Consider the following 24,789-nt stretch of genomic DNA (forward strand, 5'->3'; position numbering starts at 1 on the left):
GATTTTTATATTATTAAAAGTAAAATGTAGTGAATATTGAATTATTAATGTTTGTATTTCGACGTGTTTGTGTAATCGATTCAGTGTCAAATTTTTTTTAAGAAACATTTTTAAATCCATATCAAAATATCTGTTTGTAACTACAAAATATAGAGTACATAGTTGTAAAATTATTGTAGCGTGTTCAATGTGATCTTTTGTAATAAATGCTGTCTGTGGCGTTGTTATTAAGGGGCACCACAATACCTAATGCCATCTTCATAAAAACTAAGTTGTGGTTACAGAACAATAATTTCAGATACGTTTCAAATATTTTAAAGGCAATAAAACTTAATAACACTCTTTGATTTTATGTGGTACAGTCAGGAACAGAAGTCGCTTTGCCACAATGTACAAAGTGCCAGTATTTTTCAAGGACTTGTAAGAATTGGTATTTCTTTAGTACATTTACTATATTGGGTGTCTAGGTAAGCCTATCTTGTCACCCAATAGTACTTCAGTAATACAGCAACTAAGTACAGTTGTTGTGAAAATATGATTGTTTACATTGAGTGGTTGGGAAAATTATTGTGTTTGTGTTAAACGAATGCTGTTTCTGGCTGTACGATAAGATTGTAAATCAATATTTCCATTTTAACTTTTGTATTGTACAAGCTGGTGTGAGACACTACCGTTCATCGGTCGATTGGTACAATTATTATAGCATCGAAATGGAAGCTAGTCTTAAAACGTGAATCAGGAACAGATATTTTAAATATTATAGGTATTTGCGCATTCACTATGAACTACTTAGAGAGAGCGAGAAAGGCACATACGTGCGCGTAGCGTCCTCTCGCTTTAACAATAGTACTAGAGGCATACCTGTGTTACTGAGACAGGATTCTCTGCACGTGACCTAATAAGAAACCTATAATTTAAAAGTACATAATATTATTAAAAGAAGTATGACAAGATAAAATTCAAGTTTTAAGAATTGCTCCATTTTGAACGCAATGTACAATAGAATTATGCAAGATCAATGCAAGATTTTTGTTTGTTACATAAAGTTGTAGATATTGTTGTCTCCTGATATTTCTAATACTTCTTTAGTTTCGAGGACGATAATGCGATTCTCTATGCCCTCTTAACAGTAGTAGTGTATAATAAAAATTTCTGGAAAATTAATAAATCGTTTATTTAAATTGATGTGATTATTTTTATTTATCCTTCTATTACCTTTCCGGTAGGTGATGTAATTGTTTTATTATATTTTATTTATTTATTCTCGCCTTTTGTGCAAGAGGTCAATTATTAATTATAGTTAAAAAATTGTACGGACGTGTAGTCACGTCATTGACCATGTCATGAGTCAGAAGAAAAAAACAAGCTATTTGACACGAATATTTGGCAAAAAATATTTACCTAGTTTTTCTTAGACCCTTGTTACAAGAATAAGCTCTGGAGTAAGGTAAGTCAACTCAAAAAATATTTCGAAAGAGGATTGTTGATAAATTCAGATGATTTGTGCGTGAATTGTTATATTGATTCATCACATTGTGCGGGCAAGCCGTCGAGCACGCGACAGACGCGCGGTCGCCGTCGCGGCCAAGGTTGTTCAATGTGTATGTCGCGACTAGACTAACGCGGTCAAATATATCTTCACGAAATTTTAACATCCGCGTCATTTCTAGGACACCCATTACATTCTTGAACTAAAATATAATTGTACCGTTTTGTATACGTACAGACAACCCAGTCAATATTGTATTAGTTTTCGCTTCGCAAATCGTGCACGACCCGACACTGCGTTGTTGGAAAACTGGTGACGAACTCAAGAGGCAAGGTAACGTGTGTCTGTAATATTTGCGTCAGTGTTCGCCGGACCGCCACAGCGAGCTGACGCGTCGTAGGCCCACTCCACGCCTCGCGATCTATATCACGCGGAATAACATACAACCTAAAATTATCTTTTTATAGTATTTCTCCAGATCATCAATAAATTACTAGTCGACTGTACTTCATTGTGTATGCTGCGATTAATTAAAAACTTCTGCACCATGAAACCACCAGTTAACGTGAGTATATTTTTTTGTATCATTCTAAAATTATATTTCTTTATTGATTTACCTGTGCGTAGTTGATTTTGTTACCAAAATATGTCTTCAATAATATTTAGTTTAGAACACACGACTACTAGAAAAACATTTCCGCTTCAGCTTAATTTCGTAGACATATGTATTTCTTAGAATCAAATGAAGCGAAACAATGCCGCTAATGTGCTACTGAGTACCGAGTTAAAAATTCTTAGTAGGTTTAAAAGAGACATCGATCAATCGTGCGTATTGTGTATTGTGTCTTTAATTACGCAATTATTAAAACATGATGCCAAACTTAGACTGATGAGTAAGGAAACCGGTTTGTAATATGAGGCCGTACTATTTATTTTCACGAACTTTGCTTTGGTAGCATACAATTATTTGGTACCCTGTAATTTGCAAATTAAATTACCATAAAGATAATTTACATACCATTCTGCATGTGGTTTTGGAAGTAGACGTCAAGAACAGTGACCCTCTTCAAAACTTCCAAGTAATAATTAAGTGTAATAAAATCACAGTCAACTTTTTGCCAGTCTCCATAACTTGTATTGGGAATTGTGGTCGTTAAGGAGATAGTTTATATAAACTGTTGGCCTCATCTTACTGTGCAATTAGGGTTGATTCTTGCTTTGTGGTAACATCAAATTACATTTGAGGTAACCGTAGATTTATGCACTTGCTGTAGAAAATCGTTTTTGAAAGTGTTGAGATTTAGTCTGTTTCTTTTTTGAGCTGAAATTGTGATGAGTTTTTTTCTGTAGCTTGTATACACGTAGAACTGCTTTTAAATAATAATTTGAAAGTTATTCTATCTTATATCGATAGAGGATATTTTTTTATATCTTTTATTCTTATTATTACTTTATAAAAATAGTGGAGCAGAACCAGTTCAGTTTCAGTACCTCTTCCATATTTTTTAAACCCATTTTTAATAAACCCAATCATTTCCACCTATTTCCTCTCTTGTCCCCATAACAAATGCGTGGTCTCGAAAAAAAAATGACCAGAACCAAATCACATTTCCTCGTTTATATTTCATTCTAAAGGCTATCCTAAACATCCGAATATTTCTGTGACTATTTCCCGGTATAATAAATATTTATTCTCAAAAAAAATTGGCAACACTCGCAAAAAAAGCTCTGACCTAGTTTTTTCCCGGAACAAAAATTTGTCCTTTCTTTATTTTCATCCGCCAAGTCGTTTAAATTTCTAATTATATTGCTTATCTTCTACTATGTTCATGAAGCGTGTATGGATCTGATCACCCGCGTCGCAGTTTACATACAATTAGTAGCCGTTCGTGCAAGGGGTCCAGAGATAACGATGAATACGCAGTTGTACTATTTAATTGTTTGAATGGTCATTATTGTTGATTTGACCTTTATTTGTTGATAATGTAACTCTATTTGTATTTGTGTTTATCTTTGTTCGATGGATGATAACTTTTTATGCCACCCTGTAGGGGTACAAAGATCTTTCTCTTATAAGATATTGTAACTGTCATTGATAATAACGGACAGTGACCCAGTTATTTTTTATTGGGACTAACCCACCACACATGCCCGTCATTGCAACTCCTGAAAGCCAGGATCTACAATGAAACCAACGAAAACCACTGAAACACTTAGTTCCGGTGTTCCCAGGAGAAACAATAAACTGCCTTGGAACCTGCAACGAAATTAGAAATAGAAAACAAGCAGGTTTAAGAATAAAATGAGACACTTTAACGTCAATATTTTGAAAATAACAAATCCGGGTTTTGCCATTTTCCATAAAATATGTTTATGTTGTGGCCTCGTCTTTTGCTGAGGGTAAGAGCTATCTTATTAGGGTATCTACAAGGTTTTGAGTGAGATCTCGATTTTAGGTCACCTTAAAAGACGAGCAAAACAAAAACTTGTCTGAGTACTCAGGTGTTGGGTCACCCTGACTCTAAAGATATTTTTATAATTGTATAAATACCTACATAAAATGCTACCTGACAACTAACAATCCAATACCAAAATAAAATAAGATTTCTATTATCTTTTTTGAAAAGTCATCTTTTTGACCTCAACGGACCAAAAGTTTATATCACATACGTCCTCTGTTTCATGACATTATTATATACCCAGATAATTCCTGACCTATCCATCTCAATGCTTGATCTAAGTTACAACATTAAGAATTTCTAGTTTATACATACAATACATTTATGTTTTTTTTTCCCAGGCCGCACTTCTCCACGATGTGGACATACCAACAAAGAAGGCAACCTTCGGTATGGGCTGCTTTTGGTCCAACGACTCGTTGTTCGGCGTGACCCCGGGCGTGGTGCGGACCCGCGTCGGCTACTCCGGCGGCACTACCAAGAACCCCCGTTATAGAAACCTGTAAGTATAATAAGATTATTAATAGTCGCGCTAAAAGACCACAGCCTTTTAAGAACGTGAAGGGTGCTGTATCAGTTGAGATAGAATTAGGATGAGGAATGCATACTGCTTTATTTGCACTAACAGTAAATACTCCGCAGCGAGATCCACAATATTGTTAAAGTTTCTGACTCAAGAGAAGATTTTGACAGAGTCCACACTACTACGTCTTGAGCTACCCTACATGTCACATGAACGAAGAACAGGCAACATTCCTGGTGATCATTTGGAGGTCTACTATTATGACATTGCAGAAGTTTTCCTTTTTGCCATCCTAATGTAGAATTTCCTCTTGCCGCCTCATGGATTATCCGGCTGGCTTATATCCTATTGTTACCTATAATTGTGTGTACTAATTGTATATACTTCTCTAGTTTGCATCGTCGAAATCAGATCTCCATGTATGCCTCATCTACACTATTCTACTATATGTGTAAGTTGATAAAAAAATCAGCCAACGGTAATTTCTCCTTGTCCGTTTAGAGAATCAGCAAAATTTTGGAAAAACGTCCCGCGCCTTAGTGTTCTTTAGAATATTAGACTCTAATCCATCATAATTTGCCTATTTATAGAATCTCGAAAGCTTATAATATTTGCACTCAAGAGATTAACTCAGCTCTTAATAGATCCTAAGTGAGATCGCTTTCTAAATGATAACATATAAATTATGGATTAGAAAACAATATATAGTGATTAACTTTATTAAGTACCATTGATGATTATGGGATTAAAATGTCGAGTACTTTAATGGTCCTGATGAAAGGCAATTGTAATTATATGATTAGGTACAATGTACACAGAGATTATGGGTACTTAGAGTAAATGAGCCATGCACTGTTAGAAAGGTGCCAACACTGAAACGTGACCAAAGGATTCAGTCATACTCGTAAGTCATTTGATGTGTTGGCAAATATAAATTTATCTATCCGTAGCCTCCTTGGTCAGTAAAAGATTATTTAATAATTGAATGTCTCTAATCGACTGTTGATTGCTTTCATATATTGAAATCTGTTATACATATAAGTACGAAGTCAAACTATTTGGAGAAAGATACTTCTGTAATGATATTAACTTTAAAACTAGTAATTTTGACATTATTTACTACAACTTACGATACTTATTCGTTTATTCTTCATACTAGTTATTACATATCACCATTACTAATATCTAGACAACCTTGCATATTTATTATAAGATAAACGGAAGTCTAAAACAAGGGCAGGCGGGCAAAAAATTATCAGCTATTGTTTTATCAAAACTTCAAGGTTAAAATTAGAATGATAAGAAAAAAAGCTGTAATGTCATCACAGAAGTAACTTTATCAAGTGATAAATGCTTTGACTAGCCTCTGAAAGTACGAAAATCCATTGTTTTGCAAAGTAAACAGCACGTGGACTATTAATTTTTTATAGCCTACATTTAATGCAAGTACGTCCAGTTTTAAATAAATTTATCGCGAAAATTAGAAATAAAATTTAATGAACCCGCAAATAAACAGTTACGAAACAGATATTAATTAAGGTTTTCATTCCTTTAATAATACTTATTTTATTGCAAACGTAATTGAAAAAAAAATGTGCTGCAAAATCTACGGACGGATCTTTGAATTAGTTAACCGAAAATGCTAAAAAGCTAAAATAAGTTTTTATAACAAGTAGGACGAAGTAGTCTAGGTAGGCACACGGTTCTAAAATGTCATTCCTATGGAGAAGGACCGACAAGAAACTCCAAATATTAAATGTAAACATTAGATACCTACCTATTTCCTATTTATACTACGATGTCAACGATACAAAGACAAAGCCTAATGCGTTTAAATGCATAATTATCTAACACGTGCCCGTTATCAGAAAGTGAATCGTTACTTTTACTATTATCGCTACAAATTGTTTAACATCCATTACAAATTGCAAAGTAATTACGTAGCAAACTGTCGTATGTATTGCGTCATCTATGCGGTTTGTAGAGCAGTGTTGGAGGAAACCTTTTCAGTATTCTTACTCAGGTTTCTTACTTTGTTTTAAGACACCTCTGACAGCTTCCTCGGCGAAGGAAAATATCGTTAGGAAACTTGGATTCCAAATATTGTAGTCTGTAATCTTGTTGATTTCAGATTCCAATATTTGGAAACCCGTTGTGAGTTAACGTGAAAAATACTCAAAATTGCCCTATACGGGAAGAGGCATTATTAATATCACTATCCAGCGACATTCATTTTACGGGTTAACCTCAAGGGAAGAACCCCAGTCCTTTCTGAATTTCTGACATTTCAAGACAGTATATCGCCTAACATCAGGTAAAACTAGCCCCTTTTGGCGTACAATTACAACTATAACAAAACAAAATACGATCTGCTGTTTAAAAACGTGAATCGCATGATACCCAAACACTCCAACTAATAAAACCAGTTCTTCAAATGTAAATTTGAAAACCTTACAAATGTACAAAAATGTACGTACAAATGTATAGAAATGTAGACCAGCGAATAACCCTCGCCTCGCCAAGGACGCACTCGATCGATACGTGTTTGGAAGGTCAAGAGCAAAGTGTAGTCTGGTCGATACTCGTTTTGTTGCGACGATTTAGGCTAATCTCAATTTGGTTGCGATTAGGATAGGCTTATTAATGACTTCTACGTTATCTTTATTTATTTGTTTGGTAAATCAAATAGGTATAAGGGTAATGTATTCTCTGAATTCATTGTTAACCCTAATTGAAAAAATATTTAGAATTGTGATATGTGAGCATTTTTGCCCATTATTTTGGATAAGGTTTCCAGATTTCTGTTGCCGACAGTATCTTCTTTGTTAAATCAATTATATTTTAACAAACCTTTGAATGGAAATACCAAACACTTTTGTCAATGACGCTGAACCTGTGTATCAAATCTTTATGACGATGATTTTCAAGTTACACAATGGAATCAACGTCACATAAAATAGCTTATCTATGAATGACTCGTAAGAACGAATATATAAACAAAATGTGCGACTCATTCACCTAGTCAACTATGATAGTGGGAAATGACTTAATGTCTGTCATCCTATCCATCTACATAAATAACAACAGTATGACTTGCATGTTTAACCCGTCGTGCCTAACCAGATTTTCCCGTATGAAGAAATATTGCGCAACTCGGTTAGAATATTTTTCTTGTATATTTGTAAGCATCTTATTAAAGAGGCACTTTCAAATACTAACTGCCGTTTTGGATTGAGAACTTCCCATATCCCTTCCATTGTCTTTTGTGTGCTGGGGCCAGGGTAACCCTTTTGGACAATGTCGCTGAATAATAACACTCTATGATATGAACTGAAGGCAAAATAAAGCAGTAGTGACGTAAGATTTTATTAAATTAAAACGGTAAACTATTGGGTGTCGTGATGTACCTAATTGTGGGTATTGTAGTTTTATTCGAGCTCTCAGCGAATCGGAAGAATATTCCGGTAGCCTTAGATACTACGGATACTTCAACAGAACTTTATAATCCAGTCTAAAAGAAACAAAAGCTACCAAAATCTGTAAAAGAAAACTCAAAAACGATAGATATGAAGAATGGTTAGAAAAATAAATCAGTTTCTATTAATAAGATGTAGTGTTGGCATTTTATTGCAGATTCGCATTGGTATCTACTTCCCGAATACTCAGGGCCATCAGTTTAAATACAGACGTGTGACACGATTGCGAATTAAAAACTACATGACGTCATTCAACGTTCTTATCTTTTAGTCTATTAAATGACAAGAACGAATTTATGACGAAATTTTACCACGAGCGATGGTAACGTGCCATAAAATTTAAGTGACAACAACAATAACCTATTTCGATCGACAATCATTCAAGTTAAGTGTACCTATACGTTCTCAATTATTCATGACATGAATGTAAAGATTTTCCCCATTTTATTTTCCATTGTAAACAAATTTGTCATTGTCTTCATTCATAGCACATTTTGTATTGGTATTAGGGTTCAAATCAGTTAGGCGCGACTTTAAAAGAGGCTGCGATTTCTGAGTTTATCTCGACATCTCTTCTCAGGTAGTCAGATTAGTAATGTCGAGTCGAGCGTTCTAAAGAATCGTTGCCTACTTGCAGAATAAATAATTTCAATTTATTTTATCTAAACGAGTTGAAACTACGGAAAGGTTTTTTGAACTTACGTCCAGCACGATCACAAAGTTTTTAGGACTTGAATTGAAATGCGTAAAAGCTTTTTCTAACAGTTCCTATATCTTCCTCTATCTTTTTAAATTTGCCTAATCCAAACTAATGTTCTAAACACCGCATCTTCAACATGCCCATAACTATCTAATCTATAAGTAGGTTACTTTGTCTAGATAACTACGATACACGTAATTAATCGGGTTCAGATAAGAAGATAATTATAACCGCAGTTCAATGACAATAATAGTCTACATCTATTATTAGTACCTCATATGAATACTAGGAACATTAAAAATACTTATACTATAGGTAGTGTTTTACTAACGATCATAATTATTTGACACTGTGTTCTACGCGGACTGCAAATCGAAAATGATCCCACGGGAACATCAAATCTGGATAAATCTAACCTGTGTGTTAATCCTGGTTATGAACTATCTGTGTACCAAGTGTCGTTTAAATCCGTTCCGTGGTTTTTGCGTGAAAGAGGAACAAACACACAAACTTTCACGGTTTATAATATTAGTGGGATTATACGCCTTCATTTTTTGAGTATCCCTGTCTCCCTTACTGGACTTGCCATTGAACTTAGTTTAGAATCGCATCCAATAATAGATGCGCCTAATTCTCCGATAAGAGTCAAGGTTAGCGGGCGGCGGCGCGCGCGCAATGCCAAGGCGTGTCGCGTGCTCCCCGTGCCGCGCGACTGGCTTGTAGAGTTCCTTACTCACTGTACCTATTCAGGGGCTAAAACTGGATCCTATAAATAAAGAATTATCTATGCTTTCTCCTCCGTGCGGTATCAGGTTGTATGTCATGTAAGCTTACATTTTCCCAAACGACGTATCTTTATAGCAAATACGGAGTAAATTAAATATTTAAGGAGGATCGATCCCATACAATAAACAACATTTTTGCCACGTCTATAGGTAATGGTACGAAACTATCGTGCGTGAGTCCGCTCTTGGCCAGTTTTTATTTACGTTTCGCTCTCCACGTTATTGTAACGTTTTAATAATACACCAGCACGTGCGTAAAGACTTTGAGAATTGAACTAATTGGTAACGAAACACGCTTACACAATGTGGCTGAATGGTGCTTGATTGCTATCGTTATGGTTAATTGACAATTTATTTAACAACTACAAATTGGGACTTTTAAAACAAGACGTTACTAAAAATTGTCGTATATGTTACGTAACATAATGTTATTCTTACCTGTGAGAGGAAAAAAACTAAAGTCTGAAAATGAAATAGATCAAGAAAGTCGGATTAAGGTGCAGCGCAGACGTCAGACTATGCGTGGCGCACTTTTTAGTCTGTGAAAATAGAACCTGTGCAGTTATATGCAGTAACGCACAAACGCGCCTTTCCGACTTTTTGAGCGCCGCAGACTAACTTAAGAGGTCAATATCATTAATTAGTACATAAATAAGATCTTATATTCTTGGGCATGGTCAACAGATTCGCTATGACATTTCTTCTTCTTTATGAAGGTTCCTAACGGAAATATTTCTCGTGTCTTTCAGTGGAGACCACACGGAGGTGATCGAGCTGGACTTCGATCCGAAGACGGTCACTTATGAAGATCTCCTGGACATGTTCTGGGCGAACCACGAGTATGGACTAACTACCAAGCTAAAGAGACAGGTAAGACTAGTAAATCGGAGTAATTTGCAAACCGCATCTCAGGGTTCTTGCAAACAGCCTTCCCGACGTTTTTTTATTTCTCTCCTAGTTGTTTACGAATTTAGGTTAGGGTTAGCTTCCTTAGTAAGATTATATTGGATATCGAAGTTTTGAACGGCTGCCTTTATATAAACCACGCCATATACGGAGTCTGGACTACTGGTCGTCAGAATTCTGATGTCATATACAATGTCTTAGTACAAGTGTCTTGAATGTATGTGACGCTAACAATGAAAGTCCAAATCTGGAGCTATGAACTGTTGGTCGCTGGAAATCCAAGATCAACGTATGACAGTCGGAACTTAATGCTTATCGTTATTTCTGAAGCACGGAAGGATCTCGGTAATTTTACAATTGATGCTTTATTTTCTCTTCAACTAAGGTCAGAGAAAGAAGTAGTGAGTTGCTGTTGATGTTTGCAGAATAGACACACTTAAAAATATCTACCAAAAACTAGTTTTTACACGTAACTGAAAATACTTTCACTTTGTATCTTTTTTCCACAACCCACTTCTATGGTTGACAGCCAGTACGTAAACCTCATCCTAAGTCACGAGTTCACGAGCTTAGACATTGTAAATAGATGTTTACGTGAATTTAAAAAGCTTCATATAGCAGAAACAATAACATTAGTGCCAATTATGTGGGAGTTACACGTAGGAAGCACTATCTCACACGTGTTTGGGGAATTATTATATAACTAGCTTTAGCCCGCTGGCCCGCCCTCTACAAATGAAAATGATACCACGGTAAAAAAAAATAAGGAAAAAGGCAGATGTGTTAATCCAGGTTATAAACTATCTGTGTACCAAGTTTCGTCTAAATCCGCGCAGTAGTTTTTGCGTGAAAGTGGAACAAATATCCATACATACCAACTTTCGCATGTAAGTAGTTATTCCCACTACCGGGCACAGTCCTCTTCTCATATAGGGTCTATTTTCCTATATGACATAAATTTAATAAATTAATAAATTATTTCAATTTGAAATACAAAACAGTCCAAAACATAACAAGATTACCTTGTTGATAGTCCCAGTATGAAAACTGACACAACTCATTTTACGTTCTAATGTTTCATGGTATTTTATAATTATACGAATACGAGACAGGATGGATTCATTTTTGTTTTACATTGATTTATAGTTCATCATAAAGGCTACTCTACATATTTTCAGGTTTTGGTTACACTGGACTCAGTTTTTATCGTTGAATCATTGAAATTATACTCTCATTACATACTCGGCTGATGAATAAATGGCTTGAGTAAAAAAGACCAAAATAATAATAATTTATAATTCAACTATAAGTACCATCCTGGGCCCCAATTCTGCTATTTGCAATTGCCGATGAATTAATGGAAAAAGGATTGAAATTACACTATTTGTTCTTCTAAGCATTTTTCTTCTGCGGAATTGGGGCCCCGACCACACAGAACTGTCGTAACTTTGATGACTCGAATTTGAGGGAACAATGAATGAATGAATTTATTAGTAACATGTATTCTTCAATGGTAAATTTCTCGTTTTGCAGTACCAGTCCTTGATCCTGTATCATGACGAGGAGCAGCGCGATGCTGCCCAGGCATCGTACAAAGTGATGCAGGAACGGTGCAACGGACAGCTGCGGACCGAGATCGCGCCAGCTTCCACCTTCTTCCCCGCTGAAGAGTAAGTTGGATACTTCTGACTCAACCGAGTAATACCACTGCGACATAAGGATTAAGTTCATTACTTCGGGAGTAGGCATTTTTTAAGTTTATAATCTTTTTTTTACGAATCGTCAAATTACTTAAGCATTGCTTGGTCCCGGTAGGCTTCAATTGTTCCATAATATTGTCTATTGGCGGGATAGTGATGTTGTTATGTAAAAACCAGTGGTGCAAATATGCATGCACGTTCATACTACTACGTATTTCCTTAATTTGCAGTCTTGCTAAGATAACACTCCCTCACTTTAGGATCCGGCCGTGTGTATTTGATGAATTGCTAAATCGACATGTCGGTTGTTGAGTTCATTGATTGATTGCTAAACTGATATACATAAATGAAGAGATTGTTTGGTTTTAAAAAATGCTCAGTACATTTTTTGGTCAGAGCGTAGATATGATAGTAAGTTACTACTAGTAATTATTAATGTTTGTTGTTGTTTATAGTACTACTTTACAGTAGTAATTAAACATGTCTGAAATCATTTTAAAATAACGTGCACAGTCACGAAAAGATCATTTACCGCTAACAAAGAAAACTTTCATACAAAGTAAGACTAATAAATAATAAAAATAGATAATAAAAATAAAGTCCTCTATTTTCAGTCTCCCATTATCTAAGTATAACCTAGACGTCCATTTTAATAGTCTATACAATGTTGCCGGTCATAATAATACTAGGGACATCGTTCCGATAGGGCAACACAATAAAATATAACCTTGCCGCGACAGTTAGCAATAACCTTTGAATATTTAACGTGTATATATTCATATGGAATAATCAGGTCACGGTCCATCCTAGTTGGACTTTCAGCCTCTCGGATACTTAACTAGCCGTTTCTATTATCATGTCACGTTTTGCCAACCGAACGCTGATTAATATTCACTGTATTTTTCTGTCTAGGTTACTGGTTTGAGTTGTTCCTTTTTAAATTTCTCTTTTTTATGAGGCAACTGGCTTAAATACATCTTTAAGTAGTTTATTTTATGTACATAAATATAAGAATTATATTGATTCATATGCATATGAAAATTAGGTTAGGTTCCAACCTTTTTCGTGAAATGTTTGACTAACTTTCGTATTCCCAAAGTTCATATTATACAATGCAAACCTTCTTTATCACCAAATTCTAATAGTTACAGGATTTGTACTGCATATTGCTTGTTCTAAAGTTCTTAAGGCAGATCTGCTGAAATTGTGAAATATGAACAGCGTACTACACCGCTCGTAGCGACGTCTACCTTCTAGATCGCCAACGGATTATTGTAGGTAGATGCTAAACACTTAAAGATTTTGTGAACTCGAGTTCATATAAATCGAAGCAATTAAATGTCCGTTGGAGCCATTTATATCACGAGAATTGATTTTATTGAAGCGCAATTGATCATTTAAACGACGGCTCACGTGTCAAAATAACGAACTTTTTAGCTTCAATTGCTTGTCGAGACTAAATTTATTATTGCCCGCGATTATTAGAACTGTTTCTAGTCATTTTTATAACTAACACAACATTGGGTAATGGATTTAATTTACACCGCTGACTTATATAAACTGATTCCCCATGGGCGCACCCAGTTACGGGCAGTGAGCTGTGAGGGGTAGCTGCTTTTGTGTTACTGAAGAACTGTGCAGATTGCTTGACAAGTAGACAAGTTATACTCAGATATTAAAACCACAATTAATACGCTATAGTCTTAAATTCTTTTAATCTGTCCCCTGTATATAGAATCCTGACTACTCCCTTGTAATCCCTTACACTTCTTTTTCAGCACAATTCTGATGTTGAAGATAAGGATCAGAGGGGCTGAATTTAACAATGTTCATGACTTTATTCGCTGACTGCTCTTTTAATAAAAAAAACCGTCCATAATTTTCCGTCTTCTCATTACAGCTACCATCAGAAATACAGACTGCAAGGCCACAAGGACTTCTGCCAGAGCCTAGGGATCGACGCCACTCGGCTGCAGACGTCGCACTTGGCTGCCAGACTCAACGGGTACCTAGTGGGCGTCGGTGGTAGGACACAGTTTGAACAAGAAGTCCAGCGACTTGGGCTCACTGAGAAACAGGCTGAGTATGTGCGGCGAGAGCTGGAGCGCAACGAGGGAGGTGGCCTAGCATGCTAGCTGCAAAATCTTAATTATAATTAAACAAAATATAAGTAGACTAACAGCTGTATTCAAGAACGACTCGGCAAAATGTTCTTTAGTGTCATGGTCATGTGGTCTTTGACGCCAATCCCCCTGTACACGACGTGTCGTGAGTTTCTATCCTTGAGATCAAGCGTTTGTGACATCCACGAATGGTTTTTTTTATATCTCGGTGTCTTTGTGCATACGACATGAATGTTTGTACAAACCCCCGCGATACAAGGATTAAATTCCTTACTGCGGAAGTCGTTTAATAAATCAGTGGAATGTAGAGGCAACTTGTAAGACTCGCTTAACGAAATGTTAGTTCTTGTATACAGCTGAACCTTGAAATTGTTAGTAGGTAGTTAGTAATTGTTTAAAAATTCCATTATACCTGATTAAGTGACGATTCAAATTAAACTTATTTTGAGGAGTTCTACAGTTTCCTTTCTGGTAATTATAATAGAATATTGAATTAGGTATTCGTAAATGACTAAAAAGAAACTCAGGAAGAAAATAGGGATTCCTGATGGCAATTTTATTTATAAAGTTAAGATGTGTCAACCTCGGTATGTAATACACATCTTGATTTATTAAAAAAATGCTAGTAATGATCTTTATGTATGAGCCAAATTTGCAAATGGACCCAAATTCTTGTTTAAATATTAGTTCAAATAAAAACGCAGCATTTTATATCTAGCTAATAGAATTTCATTAAAGTACACTAATTAGTTTTTAAGTTAGTATAAGAACTTTATCTCATTATCATTTTTAGTTTTTTGGAGATATTAAAAAAAATGTTTTTCGTCGTCATCTTCATGTTGCAGTATTAAGTTTTTTGTTAATGTATGTTATTTTATGGTGTAATGTTAAATTTAGTGATATTAAGATAAATGTATTTTCGAAGTTTTGTTAGTTTGATTTATTGACCTTCCCTTTTTTAGAACAACAGAATTTGAGAAAATTAAGCCAACTAAGATTTCTATAGGGTGAAAATAAAAGAGAAACAGTAACAAACAAATAAACAGTTTTCTCTTCAATTCAATCAATTTTGGGTCAAATTTATATTTTTTTAGTATTATTTTCATCAATAACGTGATACAAATGAATATTTCGGGTGTTCTTATTTGACGCTAGATGACGTTAACGTGAAAAAACAATTTATTTGGCTTTACAAGACGTGCAAGTATATGACTTTCATCTTAATCTCTTGGCCACCATCCGTCTATACAAATCACAACTATTTCTTTAGTAATTTTAGTACTTTTTAATGCTTTATTTAAAATATTTAACACAATAGACATCACTTTATTAACTTTTAGTATTTCTGTAGGTATGTCAGAGTGTCTTTTCTCTCTGATTAATCCCCTACTCTTTAATATCTTTCGTTTTTTCAGAACCAGAGTAGTCTAATATGTCGTGTTCTTGATCATTAAAATCTTGGAATGAAGAGGTTTAAACGAAGAAAGAGTCAAAATCTAAATCCTGAGGTATCATAATTGGTAGCGTTACCAATCAAAAAACTTACCAAGACCGTGAGAATCTGTACTTGGCAAGTCATAGCCTTCTTTGAGGAATGATACCAGATGCCCAGGAAAATCCAAATAAGTCTGTACACTACAGCCACATTTTATTTTTCATAATGGTCTTATGAGTGGTATATATAATGGTAAAGATTGGTTTATTCCTATATAAATCTATAAATTTAAAGTATCTTCATTTGATCACGAAATTGTTTTTTCAACGCCTTTCATTATAGTTTCCGCACGTGCGGTACATTTGTCCGTGAGAAAGTGAGCAGGCAATTGACCATTGTGTAAACCGGTGTAAACACACCAAGATACGATGTGCCAAAACTCGATAATGGACGCACAAGGCCTTATTTTAATTTTCACAGTTTTAGGTTTAAAATTAACAAGAAACAAATCTTGTTATACCTATATTTCTAGCTATATTCGGTTCTACCTATATTTTTTTCAGTAAGCAACTCCACGCACAGACGTAAAATATCATTTGACGTGTACTACGACGCATTTCCTTAATATGATAATAGAGGGAGTTACTAGCTATGAAGCTTATCAACTCTTTTCAAATATGAATGGTGTATTACGATTTTCATATTATCGAATACCGCAGAGTTTCCGTGATTAATGTGTGCCTTAAAGGTAAAATTTTTAGCAGTCCTAACAACTGTCCGCGTCTACCACCGTATCTAATCTTCTGTTGAACTTCGCGCACAATATGTAGTCAGAACTTAGGTTCACAATTTGTTCTCTGAGAAATATATGAGGACATGAAATAAAATATTGAACAAGTACTTTTGTTTGACTGCACTGATATCTGAGTGGCATAGTCCAGCACAAACTCACTGTACGCGAAGTGTCGTGGGTTTAATCCCTGCTTAGGACGAGCATCTGTGTGATCTGCGAATACTGAGTCTGGGTATTTCGTACCTGTGACTTGAAAGTTTTTGAAACCTCCGAGACACAAAGAGTAAATTTCTTATATTTTTTCTTAAAATAAATGAATGGGTCAAGAATGGGCTAAACTTTTTAAATGTCACTCTAACTGTACTCCACTGTACGTCTTCAATCCAACAGCAAAAGTAGAGTTTTGGCGTCGTGAATTTACAGTATAATAATCGATTTATTTTTATGCTTTTGTTATTTATATAATTTTATTAAATTCTAATATCGATAAAACTTTTACAATAAAACGTGTGTACAACGGAAAACAAACCAATCCTGTAAGATTAATTTACCAACTGTTGTTTTTTCAGCTACAGCAGACATACTGGCTGGTACTCGAGGCTTCGCCCGCCCTGATATCGGATATTCAAACGTTACCCTTAGCCAAACACGGATTCTTTATTTCATAAATATTTATAAACATAAACAATTACATTGTAATACGAAATACCACTGCTCCAACTACAAAATGTTACATAAATGGCCAATTTACATCACCTTATTGTTTAAAATAGTGAATTAGTAGAAATTAGAAACGTGCAAACGGTATTCCATTTACTAAATACAATTCTATGCCCATTTGCCTTACTAGTTTTACTAAAGCACTCTCCTAAACACTAAGATAACCGGGCATAATAGGTAGTGCTAAGCGTTGGGAGGGCTGTTCGTTTATGGGGCATATTGAGGGCAAGTCAGACGTCTATACCAACTCTATAGACTATGCTCCATACCTAATAACTTCGGTAAACATTGGTGCAAGTAATGTGACCAGGCGTCCCGTTTTAAGCGGAACTTTCTTTTAGAAGAAAATGTGACCCAAAAATAAACTATGGAGTGAAAAACTGTCTCACTGTTTTTTATGTAGGATCGAAAACTGAAATTCAGTCTACTAGTTTAAATAGGATACTTTAAAAAACAATTCCATGTGTAGGTAGTTGGAATATGCTTTCTTCTGCGACACTTCTCATCAATCGTGAAAAATCTAAAAATGACATTTCTCTCTTTAAACGAATCCTGAACTAGTTAAAATAATCCTACAGATTTAATTTTCTAAATGGTATTTGTCCTAAGCAAATCAATATCCTGTTTTGTCCAGGTGAAATGGTTACTTGATCCATGCTCGCCCTTTATAACCGGGTCACTGGAACTCCTACTGGTATTTTAGTTGTATTGACGTTATACCTAGGTCACATTTACGTCATAGACGAGGGAGGGTTTATTTAGTTATGATCGAGTAGCTTGTATCGAAGAATTCCCAGTTGGTAGGTACTTAATAACAATATAGTAATATGAAATAGAAGACGTATGTCTTAAAACTTAGTGTGTTTGTGACTAAAACTGCTTTACACCTTGTAGTTCTGTACTAAGCTGACATTTTTGCAGAATTTGATTTAATATTTAAGTAGGAATGTCACGACTACTCATGACGGAGGACTTAAATAAAACAAGCGTTTTTGGATTGTACAAAAGCTTGTATCCCGTGCGATTTCTTGCACTGTTATTCGTCGTTAGCGTAGTCACCACTTGGCAATACGAGCTGTAAAAAATCAGAGATAAAGAAAAAATTCAAACAGATACGTAGAAGGAAATGTAGCGTGTAGGTATTAGCACATGTGCTGTGATGATTTCATACCATATTCGTCTTACTTCATGCACTTGGGTAACTAAATGAAAATAGCAACCCGCAGAGAGCTAGGAACAACTAGGACCTTTTATACGTGAAGAGACCTGCGCCCTGCAGTGGGTCGTGAAAAGGCTAGTATTTTTACTTAACTGGCATAGGTAACAGTCACAAAGTCTAAGTTTCTAATCCAATATCAGTCCTGATATGACCTTTTACGTCTCACATTGTTTATTCTCCGCAAGCGTTAAGAATAACAAGATCATGCAACATTTGTTTTTACTTTAAGATCACATGTAAAGTAAATAAATATCGACGCATCAATCTCATAAATAAAACATAAAATCAAGTATCAATGTGTATCAACGCTGCGCAGTTTACTTTAATGTAACAACAATAACTATTCAACAAGATCGTGAGGATCATACTAATTTAATTAACAGACTGATTAACAATGAGATAACGAACGTTAATGAATCGATACGTGTTCACTAGCTGTGGTAATGCATCATCATAATTGTAACATTATTATGCTACTCATTAGCAGATTCGATGGAATATTTTCATGATGTCGTGGTGGCCTTGCGGTTATATACATGGATTTGTATGCAAGATGTGCAGGATCGATCCCAACGCAAGCGAAGTAACGACGGGACTTTTTAAAAGTTATATGTACCGAAGGCTGCTAAGGCACCATTGACAAACGGTGTAGCAAAACATCGTAAGTAAAAGATTCCAAATATTGCAATCTGAAATCGTCAAACCGCAGTTTAGCTAGCGTGGTGATAAATGCTCAAAACCTTCCCATGAGGAAAGACGTCTGTATTAGAAGAGTAAATTCGTATGCTGGTGTTATTTTTTAAATACTCCTAGATTTAATAGCCTAATGTTAAATCTTTTTCTATTTAAAACCCTACGCCACTTACGCGGCCATTGTTTTCATCGGAAAAACTCCTTTTAGATTAAACTTGCCCACATAAAAATAACTATAACAATACATCCTACCAGTTTGAATTATAATAACATGAAACACAAATTGTTCGTTAGCAATACCTAGAACTAGGTTCAACCCGTCCTAAGGGAAATTTATTAGCATAATATGCATATAAACTAAATGGCTTTCATTGTACCTATCTATAACATTATGGAATTCTGTTATAGATGAAATGACGGGGCAAAGACCGGTCAATGTCAAGGTTATGAGGGTGCGGTGATTGACTGTTATATCTAGGGTTGTCAGGCGGATAAAAGCGAACATAGGCGTTCTGATTGCGTGTCCGTCCAAACTTAACGATGCCCAGCTTGTCCGGATTATAAGAGAGTTTATGATAGTATTAGACGCCTTGTTCGCCGACCCAGGTATTGCTGGAGTGATACGGTTGAGGCGGATCTGGTGACTGGTGAGAAGTGGCGAGGGATCGGGTAAGGTTTAGAGGCCAAGGCACTATTTAGGTCGTTGAGACAACGGAGTAAATAATTCAAGTAACAAAAAGGTTGATTTTACAATTATTTTTGTCCTACACCTAAAACCTACTCAACATTCTTGTCTAATGTATCTGGCTTTTTGCCCAAGTCCAGCCAAAGTGGCTGGTCTGACCGGCTCTAAGGATTGGCGACTTGATAGCCCTAATTATATCTCTACCGTCGCCCATGGGTCATGGCAATGAATAGAATGGCGAAAGGTCCACCCGACGTTAAAGGAAAAAGGAAGTAATGATAGAAATTGGTTTGTTCAGTTCCTTAAAAATGTAGGTTTTTTGTTTTAAAGGCTAAAGAAGTTACTGTTTTAATAGAGCTAGTAATAAGTGCCTACTTGATTCTTGGAGCCTATTGCGTGGGCAGAAGAGAGATGCTCATCTACGTCGCGTATTGTGCTGTCACGCTTCCACAAAAATAATATTATTACTTTAAGGTATAGGGTCTACCTCTTTTAGTAAATAGCTATGTTTATTTATAGGTATCTAATTATTAACTTATCAAAGAAAGATTAAATCATTCTAAAATCTTATACTTACACATACCTACGTAAAACCTTAAAGCTTTTTTCAGGGCAAAACAAAAAGTATACATGCTACCTGCTACCCAAAAAAAATCCGCCATAGATACTTTCTAAAACGACTACATTGTAATCGGCCTGTAATAATTATTTTTTACAACTACTGCTTATTCTTGGTTGTAAATCTGGTTACTTTAAAGATATATAGGGTTAGTTGAAAATAATTATAGTGAACAGCTTTAATAGATACAACAAAGTTTAATCTCTTACCCTGAGGTCATAATTATTTAACAACTGGCAGGTATCGACGTATTCTAGATATCAAACAAGTTTAATAAAAAGAGTCCGTATTAAGAGTTTTTAAACTAGGACTATTGTCTATAAAGAAGCGAGACGTCGTACTCCACTTCTGATAGCGATGTCTCGTTTCTTTTGCATCGTCGTTCCATGCTATTGGGCATCTGGCTCTGGCATCTATTGGGCAACGGGACAACAAACGTACTTACTAACTTTTCCTTCTCCTTTTCCTACTTACCTATTTTTTCCTTACCTTTGCCACGATTCTTCACCTGCCAACATTACGTCTGTCCACTGTAGACTCGAATTCTGTTTCAAAGGAGTTAGTACTCAGGAAGTCGACACTAGCGCTAATTTATGCAGTGGCTGAAATTACCTCATTTATTATCGATCGACTGCTAACGATACTTGTAACACAGAAACGCTATTCGATACCGGGTTTCAAAAACGGACTTCCGCAATAAGGATTTTCATTCTTCTGTCGCGGAGGTACCATAAACCTTCAAGTCACATGCACGGTTGCATCAAGACTCGGAACTCTTTCGGTTTTGATTTCAAAATCAAAAATAGAACCAAATCTGTTTCTAAGTACCTATGCGTGTTGTTTATCTACATAACTAGGAGTCATTAGTTCATCAAAGATAGTAAAATTTATTTTTACACTAAAAGGTTTGTTTTGCCTCTTAATTAGTCTCTTGTCGATAATTTCATGGGCATTCGAGAGGATATTGAACTTTCTGATCAGTTGGAAGTGATAACTAATTCCAAGGCCCTCGGACATCGGCCAAAATTCCTCGAAATAGTAAACAAAAATATTTATATATTTAAATTAAACTTTGCCAGCGTCGTTGTTGTAATCCAATGGGTTTGAGTAAGAAGTATTGAGTTAATTTATATTGTCCTTATTACGGGGACCAATGGTCAAAAGTAATGCAAGATTATTAAACAATCAATAATAAATATCGCTCATAACTTGAATATGGACTTTCAGTTTTTATTTAATTATATTTTTAGCAAATATTTAAAATATTTTTTTAGATTAATGTGACCTTTACACACAACACCTATCCTTACAACATGTAAATTGTGAGGGTGCAAAGACAACAAGGAATGAAAGAACAAATGCATTCTAATTTTCTCATTAAATGCCCTAGGGGTCTACCACTACCTCCTATAACATTACTGATGCAGTTCTGGAAAAGAGACAGCGCTATACGCGTAAAACAACATCTCTCTTTCTTCCGCCACTTCACTACGGCATAATTAAAGGTTTACCTCCAAAATCGAAACATGTTTCCTTATGTAAAACGTTTAATCTAAATACCCATTCACAATAACCTCGTTGACTTGCTCAAGTGGAACTAAAACAAAATATTTCTCTTATCTAAGGCATTATTCAGTGTACCAGTGTAGCGAAGCATGGACAAATGAAATGGTTCCCAAACGATAGCAAAAGTATTTAGTTATACAACGGTAATATATATACGATTAGCTATATACATATAATACATACGACTTTATTTATTCGTTTTATTTCAAAGGAATATTGAACCCTTTTATAAAAACCAACCAAAGTTATAAACTTATGGTGAAATAAACTTTTTTAGTTGTCCTTTTATAGGCCCTTAGTCATTTATTTTTTTACTATTTTTGTTTAGTTAGTTAGTTTTATATTACCTTTCCAAAATGTATTTTTAATATCCAGTAAAATAAATATCAAAGCAAAACTGTAATAAATAATTGTGTAACATAAATCTATTCAGCTACGTGTAACAAGAACTAACGCTTCATAAATATCAGGCATTTGTAATATTTAACAAATAGTGTTTCTTAAAACGAAGCAGGAAAAACTTCACTTAAATTAATCTTAACTACAGAAACAGTTAGCTCCTTACGTACTTCTAGTCGGTATTATTCATGCATGCTGTCAGAGACTTGACTATTTTTATTTGTACACTGTATGTATTGGTTGGCGTACAGTCAAGTTCATAATTGTATGGGCACTAGCTGTCGCTCGCGGGTTCGACCGTCTGCATTTCAGTTACGTATACCTAACAGAAACACCAAAAGTAGCCTTTATGTCGATTCAAAATGTCGGCTATCTTCAACAATTTTCATTGCAATCGGTCCAGTCGTTTGGACGTGGGTACGTGGGGATGATGAGCTAACAAGCGTACACGCGTACACACACTTACATAGTATCGCATGTATAAATTGAGGGGCAAAACCCTTTTCCATTGAGATAAAGCGGTATTATTTTATTTAAACACCATTCAATTAATGGCCTTTACCATAATTTCTCTATCAGTTTTAATGCCTGAAAGACTGAATACCTATCTTAATGAGCTCAACGGTACCAAGCTATAATGAAACTGCGTTTTATCCTTTTCTCGACTCCCTGGTAAACACGTATGAAACCTGATCTAGCTAGCAAGTGTATAATTACTTCCATAATCGAATGTTATTTACATAATCTTCGTGTCATAACTATTATCACAAGTTACTCGTTTGAATATAATTACAATGAGTATGCAAAATAGTTATTTGTTTACAAACAGAGATTAAACTTTTCAAAAGACTGAATATTGTCTCAAAAATACATTTTTGGTAGTGGCAGATGTATTTGTAACATAAAAATGTAACATTAATATGAGTACAATTTTCAAAAAAAAAAAAACTTTCCCCTATCAATGTGGAGGTTATTTTTTCATTATTCGAATCGTTTATTCTAGCTAACCCCTCAGTGCTTGTTTGGTTTGCATACAACCCTTTAAATTCCAAATAATACTAGCCTATACATCCCACAGCTGAACACAGGCCCATATAGGGAAGGTTTAAGTAAGTCCTGATTACCACGCTAACGCAACACTGCGGGTTGGCGTTCATATTCCAGGAATCCAAGTTTTCGCACGTTGAATGTTTGGAATCCGGGATATCGCACTTTTTTTGCTCCACTGTTTCCAAGCAGTATCTTAGAATTTTAGGAAAGTACTTATAATTATTAAAAGTCATATTGGTACTTTGCCTGCGTTGACATCGAGTTCAGTTGATTCAGAGATCCACTACAATATCACAAGCTCATAAATACGACCTCTTCATAATATTGGTAAGATTATGACTTCACATCCGGTCTCTATAATCTCTTTTTTATCGATACCAAGTAGTTTAACATAATCAATTAATAAGCTAGATTAGTTTACTTTTTTGCTGATTGTAAGAACTTATTTTCCTCCTTCCTTTCCTTTTCTTCTTCATGTATTAACCAAAGCACTTATCAGTAGATAATGTTAAGTTCTAATATTTTCCTTGCAAGCATACGAAACCGTGGTTTTCTTTGCATTTTCCTTGAATATATAATATCTTGTACAATGTTGCCAAGATAAAAACTCGCTGATTTGTTTGCCCTTGGCCCTAAAGAATCAAGATCGTTATATTATATTACATACATACATAAATACACGCCAATTATTATGCATAATCATAAGGAAATTATAGGAATATCGATTATGAATTATTCACTCATATAATTAGTAACATAACATAAACGTATCTAGATAATTCCATTCAGATTTTCACAACATTCAGAATGGTGTGGTCGCTTCTCCTTATTCTGCTCCGTAAGATGCTACAAAGCTCCCAAACAGATGTTTTAATAAATAATTCAACGGGTCCTTTGATCATACGTTGACTTTTAATTAATTCAATTACAAAAACATTGCAACAGTTCAGTTAATAGCAGTTACAGTGACGTACAAGTCCTTGAGACTGAATCTAGACTGCAAGAAACCAGAAGGAAATAAAACCAGATGCGGTCATCGTTCGGAAATACTCTGTGTAGCCACTCGACAGACGCCATGCTTGTTTATCGTAAATAAATAACTACTGAACAGGAAATACTAAACTATTTTGATTGAGCGGATACAGGCGATAAACTTACCTTAAGGGATGCTTAGAATGTTACTATTTCATATGTATTTTTTGCTTTGTTCTCTAAAAAAAGTTACGTAAAATTTGTACTAGCTAGAACATTTGAAAGTTATCATATCTACAAAATATTTGTAGATAAAAAGCTTTATCTAATCGTACACCAGCCAATAGTGCTTCGTATCGTTAAGGGAAGTTGTCCATCAAAAGCTTTACGGGTTTTTAAGGGTTGAGAGAAAGAGTATTTCATAAATGTGTTATAGATAATACTCGTTTTTAATTTTGAAATTGCCAATCAGTGATT

General features: G+C 35.1%; 1 protein-coding gene across 1 annotated transcript; it reads left to right on the plus strand.

The window, feature by feature from the left end:
* Positions 1 to 1,582: 1,582 nt before the first annotated feature.
* Positions 1,583 to 15,087, plus strand: LOC113501230 (peptide methionine sulfoxide reductase). Its single transcript, XM_026882307.1, has 5 exons — positions 1,583 to 2,054; positions 4,290 to 4,450; positions 10,182 to 10,302; positions 11,872 to 12,008; positions 13,939 to 15,087. The coding sequence occupies exons 1-5, from the start codon at positions 2,007 to 2,009 to the stop codon at positions 14,171 to 14,173; spliced, it is 702 nt and encodes a 233-aa protein (XP_026738108.1). The 5' UTR covers positions 1,583 to 2,006; the 3' UTR covers positions 14,174 to 15,087.
* The last annotated feature ends 9,702 nt before the right edge of the window (positions 15,088 to 24,789 follow it).

The sequence above is a fragment of the Trichoplusia ni genome, chromosome 15 (genome assembly GCF_003590095.1).
Source record: "Trichoplusia ni isolate ovarian cell line Hi5 chromosome 15, tn1, whole genome shotgun sequence".
NCBI classification, from domain to species: Eukaryota; Metazoa; Arthropoda; class Insecta; order Lepidoptera; family Noctuidae; genus Trichoplusia; species Trichoplusia ni.